General features: G+C 45.6%; 1 protein-coding gene and 1 pseudogene across 1 annotated transcript; both read right to left on the bottom strand.

The window, feature by feature from the left end:
• Positions 1 to 710: 710 nt before the first annotated feature.
• LOC119281935 lies at positions 711 to 1,407 on the bottom strand. Its single transcript, XM_037562330.1, has 2 exons — positions 1,138 to 1,407; positions 711 to 1,052 (listed from the first exon to the last, which is right to left on the bottom strand). The coding sequence occupies exons 1-2, from the start codon at positions 1,193 to 1,195 to the stop codon at positions 838 to 840; spliced, it is 273 nt and encodes a 90-aa protein (XP_037418227.1). The 5' UTR covers positions 1,196 to 1,407; the 3' UTR covers positions 711 to 837.
• A 2,830-nt stretch (positions 1,408 to 4,237) lies between these two features.
• Positions 4,238 to 6,389, bottom strand: LOC119281934 (annotated as a pseudogene).
• Between the last annotated feature and the right edge of the window lie 1,409 nt (positions 6,390 to 7,798).

The raw sequence follows: 7,798 nt of genomic DNA, 5'->3' as shown, positions 1-7,798 counted from the left end.
GAAGAAAAACTGCCGGAGATCCAATCTTTCTCTTTCGCCCATCTCCATTTCATCGCAACATCACCATAGAGAGAGGCATTCGTTTATAACTCTATTCATACCCATCTAGAGATTGAGACTTGTTTAGTCATTCATCTTATTACGATCTTAATGTTATTATTGAGATGATTTCCCTTTGCTTGATCTCCGAGATGTTTGTTATTCCCTCTCATGCATGAGTAATTCCCCTAGACATGGAGATGTAGGGGATTGGTACTATGAATTATAAAGAGCTTTTACTTCCCCGTAATGCAAGGATATGACATATTTAAAAAGTTTCTAGCGAAGTAGAAAAAAAAACAAATATGCATGGATGATTCAAACAAATTGTGGATGCCTAATAAAAATCCAAACAAAATAAATACATACTATTTTTGGAAGCTTTAATTTCTATTTTCATGTAATACTCGATACTGCAAGAGTTCTTAGCAATATACTTATTTCCATATAATTAGGTGCTTTTCCAGAAAAACATTTCCCTTAGTAATCTAACCTCTTAGAAGATAAGAGATCATATGGATCCAAGAATAAAGACGGCTAGAATAGTTTGGGACCATGTTAAAATTCTACAATGTAAAGCAAATAATATAGCCCACTTCATATATAATCTCATATAACGTGTGGAGCAACATCAAATTCTACAATGAGTAGATCACACGACCATTACGGCATCGTTCTTATTACAAAGAACAAACTATCCTATATCAGAAAGCTACTCCCTCCGTCTCATATATAAGACGTTTTTTGACTCATAATATAAAACATCTTACATTATGGGACGGAGGGATATCACTCGCTTTATTGTTGGCTAGGAGCAGAAGGAGGAGGCATGCAGATATTGCACTCGCATAATCCAGTATACGTGTTGCAGTTAGCGGTCCAGTTGCAAGTAGGGCACGGCCCTAGCCCATTCGCATTCTCGCGGCAAATGTGCAGGCAACCCGGGAGATCACACGGTATCGGCGTCTTGTGAACTGACCCTGCACAAATGTCGTCCGCCTTCACCGCAGCCTCTACAAACAAAAACAAAAACATGAATAAACTCAAGCATATGGTCGTTTGTTTAGTTGAGGAAGCAATGCGTCGTAAGAGGAATACCTGATGCTAGCACGAGGAAAGCGACAGCCAGGAGCAGTGTAGTATGTGTAGCCTTCATCTTCAGCTAGATGTGGTACTGTCGATAGGAGGAAGGTCTTGCTGATGGTTTGTCTGGCTCTGAGTTGCGAGGAACAAACGAGATGGCAAAGCCTTTTTATAGTGATGAAGTGAGACGACAAATCAGGAACCATATCAATGCTAAATTAACACTGGCAATTATGGGTATCAATTTGTGGGCACATATCCCTAAATGCATTCTAATATCAATGCACAACGTTTCCAAATACTATTGTACAGCGCCTGCATGCCAATGCCCCACAAGCTTGATGATCTGAATTGACGTATGCATCATACGGATCCTGATTTCCCAGGAAACCAAGGCAGTACCTCAATTCATTTCTTCAGATCAGTTCGGCCACCAGGAGCTGTCCATTTCTGTTTCACCATATGGCGCACGTCCGTCGCCGCGAGGCCGCTCCTCTTGCCGCTTGTTCACACGCTGCTGCTGATCGATCGGTCGTTCGCTGTCAATTAATTGTCGGGTGTGGCTAGGTCTCAGTGTCAAGTGACATAACATGCAAAAGAGAAAAAGCAAAAAACTGAATAGAAAATTTTGCACGAATCTTAATGTAAGATCTCACTGATATAGCATCGACCGAGACTTCGTTAAGTTTCAGTCGACTGAGACTTAGCAAGACTGTTAATTGTCGATAGACACCTTATTCGTCTACTTCTTATTTGTTCCCAGATTTGCGAGATTTTCCTCAAGTCCAACGAAATTATGACAAGATGACTGTTACTCCCTCCGTTCCTAAATGTAAGTCTTTGTAGAGATTCCACTGGATGGACTACATACGGAGCAAAATGAATGAACCCCACTTAAAATGCATCTATATACATCCGTATGTAGTTTATAGTGGAATCTCTACAAAGACTTATATTTAGGAACGGAGGGAGTACATGACAATGGAAATACCAGTCCAGAAATGTGCAAATAAAGAATATGCCATTGTCAAATCAGCAGTGCATATATGTACAACAACAACAACAACAAAGCCTTTAGTCCCAAACAAGTTGGGGTAGGCTAGAGGTGAAACCCATAAGATCTCGCAACCAACTCATGGCTTTGGCACATGGATAGCAAGCTTCCACGCACCCCTGTCCATAGCTAGCTCTTTGTCGATACTCCAATCCTTCAGGTCTCTCTTAACGGACTCCTCCCATGTCAAAATCGGTCGACCCCGCCCTCTCTTGACATTCTCCGCACGCTTTAGCCGTCCGCTATGCACTGGAGCTTCTGGAGGCCTGCGCTGAATATGCCCAAACCATCTCAAACGATGTTGGACAAGCTTCTCCTCAATTGGTGCTACCCCAACTCTATCTCGTATATCATCATTCCGGACTCGATCATTCCTCGTGTGGCCACACATCCATCTCAACATACGCATCTCCGCCACACCTAACTGTTGAACATGTCGCCTTTTAGTCGGCCAACACTCCGCGCCATACAACATTGCGGGTCGAACCGCCGTCCTGTAGAACTTGCCTTTTAGCTTTTGTGGCACTCTCTTGTCACAGAGAATGCCAGAAGCTTGGCGCCACTTCATCCATCCGGCTTTGATTCGATGGTTCACATCTTCATCAATACCCCCATCATCCTGCAACATTGACCCCAAATACCGAAAGGTGTCCTTCCGAGGTACCACCTGGCCATCAAGGCTAACCTCCTCCTCCTCACAGCTAGTAGTACTGAAACCGCACATCATGTACTCGGTTTTAGTTCTACTAAGCCTAAACCCTTTCGATTCCAAGGCTTGTCTCCATAACTCTAACTTCCTATTTACCCCCATCCGACTATCGTCAACTAGCACCACATCGTCAACTAGTGCATATATGTACAGAATTAAGATTTTTCAAGCTGGTGATAACAAATTTGTTTGATTGGTACTTGATGTGACAAAACGAATACTTGGGCGAGGGTCAAGAAGACAAGACACCCAACGCCAACTTACAGATTCCTTATTACATAGCGGAAAGATGCTTTCCTCACCTGGTTTCTCATGGCTCCAGCAGCACATACTTAAACAGATCACTTGTACTTGTACATGTCAAAGCACCAGGAGATACAAACAACTTGCTCACTGCAATTCTTCTACAAACCAAGGAAGGAAAATATCTCACACACACACACACACACACACACACAAACCCCTTTACTTCAGGTTTTTTTTTTCAAAACTATCACGTAATTTGAAGCAAATTCGGAAACTACAGCATGCTTTGGAGAAATATCAAGTCTAGCACCCTGTCGGCCAGGTGTTGGCCGAAAAGGGTGTTTTCGGCCACCTCTAGGCCGAAATAGGGTTTTCGGCCATGCCTTGGCCGAAAAGGTGCAAAGCTGGCCGAAGAGGGGTGTTTTCGGCCACCCTTTGGCCGAAAAGGACTTTTTGGCCTAGTGTAGGCCGAAAAGTACTTGTTGGTCAATCGTAGGCCGAAAAGTACTTTTTGGTCAAGTTTAGGCCGAAAAGTCCCTTGGACCACCTTTTTCCGTTAACTGTTGGCCAATGTATTTTCCCGCCAACCCCTTCGTTGATGCAACCCTCTTGCCCTTCGACGATGTGGTCCTTTTGCCATCCGTCGATGCAGAACTATTGCCCTTCGAGGATGCAGAAGTCTTGCCCAACAGATAACGGAAAGGTGGGCCCAAGGGACTTTTCGGCCTACACTAGACCAAAAAGTACTTTTCGGCCTACATTTGACCAAAAAGACCTTTTGGGCCAAACAGCAGCCGAAAACAGCCATTTCGGCCCGCTCAACCACTTTTCGGCCATGGCAAGGCCGAAAACCCTACTTCGGCCAACAGTTGGCCGAAAACTACCTTTTCGGCCTGCACGTGGCCGACAGGGTCATAGTTTTGCATTTTTTTCATTATGTGCTATAGTTTTCGAAATTGCTACAAAATACGTCATAGTTTTGAAAAAAAATCTTACTTCAGCAACCAAGCGATGTGCTTTCTCATTCAGAGCCAGCGGCCTGGAAGCGCGAGATGCAGCTGTATATTTTCTTGGTCACCTTGGTTTGCATGTTGTCGACATACTGGTAGAATGCACACCTCCAGGTCTCGCTGCGAAATAAGAAGATGCCCCAGTAAAGCCAGAACCCAGAGATGAACCCAGCAGCCACGAAGCAATACAACCACAATGCCTCTCTATCTCCATCCAGGCTTGTTTCAGTTTGCGTCGGCGTCGTGGAGTTAATGCAGTCTTCCAACGGAGCCCCGCATAATCCAGGATTATTGCTGTATATCGACGGATCTACGAGTGTCCGTAGCTGATCGCCTGTAGGTATCCTCCCTGACAAACTATTGCTCGAGAAGTTCAGCACGCTGATGCTCTTCAAAGCTTCCAGGCTTTGAGGAATTTTCCCCGAGAGTTGGTTCCGAGAAAGGTCCAAGGATTCCAGCAGTACCATATTGCCAATGTCTTCAGGAATACAACCTGACAGATGATTTCCTGATAAGTTCAGGTACCTGAGGCCAATAAGGGCTGTGATCCCTTTTGGGATCTCCTGCGAAAGAGAGTTACCAGATAAGTCGATACCTGCCACGGAAGCTATCAGCAGATAGTAAGCATGATCCACATTCTTCCAAGTTATTTGAATCCGCAATTGATAAAGATATTGGCGAGGGTAGCCAATGTTTTCCTCTTCTTGTACCATGCCAGTAAAATTCGTAAAGTCGTCTGGAACGGGTCCTGTGAGCTTGTTTTTTGACAAGTCCAATAGCCGGAGGTGCTGAAATTGTAAGATCTCCTGGGGTATGATGCCATAAAACATGTTTGATGACAGTCGAAGAAAGTTGAGTTCAGGCAAACTCATGCTTACCCAAGAAGGTATTCTACCAGAGAAATTATTGCCTCCAAGATCTAGAGCCAAAAGGTTTTTGCATTTCTTAAGACCTAGAGGAAAAGTTCCTGTGAACTGGTTACTGGCTAGGAGTAAATAACTAAGATGACATGTCCTCGAGAATGGAACAACACCACTGAAAGAGTTGCTGGACAGATCCATGAATTCCAAATTTTCCATATCCCAGAAACACTTGGTAAGACCTCCATGTAAGGCATTGCTTGATAGTTCTAGGAAGTTTAAACGAGTATGGTTACAAAGGAATGACTCACCCCGATCTGTCAGAAGCGTGCCATACAGCTGGTTTTGACTGAAAGCCATGGTGATCAGCCATCCTGGATGCTCACTAATACAGTCCCTTAGCTCTGCAACAATGTTGTTTGCCGTGAAGTCAACATATTGTAGGGTTGTGCAGTTTCGAAAGGTATGGTGGTGAATACCGGTAAATCCATTGTATTCAGCATTGACATCAATCAGTGCTCCTCCTACGCAAATGGATGATGGAAACACCCCGGAGAAGTTATTATCTGAAATGCTGACCGTCTCCAGGAGACTGCTATTCCCAAGCTCGGAGAAGATGTGGCCTCCGAGTTGGTTTTCTAACAGATACAAATGCTGGAGTTTTCTCAGATCAGAGATGGTACCTGGCAGCTGCCCTTCCAAATAGTTACCATAAAGGGATATGGCATACAGTTCTGTCATGTTTCCAATCTCCAGCGGGATGCTCCCTGTCAGATTATTGTTCCCAAGGCTCAGCAAGCGGAGCTTCACGAGCAACCCAATTGTTGGTGGGATTGACCCTGTCAAAGTAACCGAGTTGATTTCGAGCTCCTTCAAGCTCGTCAAGTTACCAATCTCTTCAGGTAGCATGCTATCAAGCTCCAAATATCTCAGTCGCAATACAGCAAGGTGCATCAGCTGGCCAATGCTGCGTGGAATGGCGCCTCTCAAATATGGGTTCCGGCTGAGGTCAACACGACCAAGCTTGTCAGGTTGCCAATCCCTGCTGGAATTGTACCATACAGACTGTTGTTGCCCAGGACGAGTCGCTCCATGCGGGGAAAGGCGGAGAAGTCGAACTTGTCAAGTGTGCCATTCAGAATTGCACCCTCAAGGTCGAGCCCTAAGATGTGCCCGGCCGAGTCGCAAGTGATATGCGTCCACCTGCAAAGGCTTGTGGAGTTGGCCATCGACCATGGTCCAAGGGACTCATCGGCATCATCCAAGCTAGTCTTCCACTTCACAAGTGCTTCAGCTTCACGCCGGGTGTCCGCTCTCAGCGGCGCGACTGCACATAGTAGGAGACAGGAGCAAGAGAGCGGGAAGCCTACAGGATGGAGATGCTTCATGGTGGCTTTGGAGTTTGGATGGCTGGTGGGCATGGTTACAGGGACTCAGGGAGTATTAATCCTCCGGATGAGCCGGCCCTCCACTACAGTGGTGATCTGGTGGTTTACAAATGGCACACTCTCAGTATATGACGTAATGTCAGTTTAGATTAAGGAGAAGCTACATGCTAGTAGTAGTTTATTGTGGAGGGCTGTCCAAAATAAGAATTAAGAAATTGCTAATTGTCTATGATTGTGGCATTATCAGGGTGACACTTGGAAGCCATGGCACACAGATGCTTAACTTGGAATGACTGTCCAACTCGCAGATCAATCAGAAACAGAGGAGGATATTCAGAAACGGATATGCAATCTGAACATGGAGAATTCTACTCACTGTTTTGAGACATATGTACAAATATTAGCTGCAGAAAAGTTCCATCTCACTTTTATTCCTCCTGTACTTTCTTCCTGTGTATCTTCTCTCACGCCACGGCAATTCTCTCACAGTGTTTTCAGATGCTATCATCACCGGTTTTTCTCCTGGTCGGACTAGTATGAACGCTGATTAGCGTACCCATATCCTTGCAGTCACGTTTAAGACGCCCTAATTTCTGCCTTAGCGGCTTGAAGCTGCAATTCTTTTCCAATATAAGGGCTGCAGAGCCGGCATCCATCTTCTCGGATGAATGAATTATCTTCTTAACCCGGCATACCCAATGGATGGTAGATTCACCTTCCCCCTGCTTACAATTTGTCAAGTCCACGACCGTCATAGATTGCTTACAGGTGTCTTTGAAGTTCCGGATGAAACGGGCCTTTAACTCCTCCCACGAACCAATGGAATTAGGTGGTAAACCTTTTAGCCAAGACCGGGTCATTCCATCTAACATCATGGTGAAGTATTTAGCCATTGCCGCGTCACCGACCTCCAACAGTTCCATGGCCATCTCATAGCTCTCGATCCATGCTTCAGGCTGTAAGTCGGCCGTATAATTCGGCACCTTTCGAGGTCCCTTGAAATCTTTGGGCAGGCGCACATTGCGCAAAGCCGGTACCAAACAAGAAAAGCCACCGACTCTGGTGGCTATTCCCATCTCAGTAGAAGGCGTTGGATATTCCGCTCGCTCTTTCTCCCGACGTACTCGATCTTGCACCGGGTTATAGCCTCCACGTTGGTCACAACGTTGGACGTCGCGTGACAAAACTTCAGATCCTACGTGCCTGCTGTAACTCTGACTCCGGTTCTGACGAGGCGACACTAACCAAGGTGGAGGGGTTGAATAAATTCTATCCCGGCTGTGAGAATAGGTCTCTTGCTGAGCCAGAGCCGTCTGGACAAGTTCCCTGATCCTCCGAGTCTCCACCACTGCTGGATCATCACCATCCACTGGAAGAGCCGCCAAACGCGTCGATGCTGCGATTAAATT

The sequence above is a fragment of the Triticum dicoccoides genome, chromosome 3B, assembly GCF_002162155.2.
Source record: "Triticum dicoccoides isolate Atlit2015 ecotype Zavitan chromosome 3B, WEW_v2.0, whole genome shotgun sequence".
In the NCBI taxonomy this organism is placed as follows: domain Eukaryota; kingdom Viridiplantae; phylum Streptophyta; class Magnoliopsida; order Poales; family Poaceae; genus Triticum; species Triticum dicoccoides.
The sequence above is the reverse complement of the archived record's forward strand: the minus strand, read 5'-3'. Positions and strand labels throughout refer to the sequence as shown.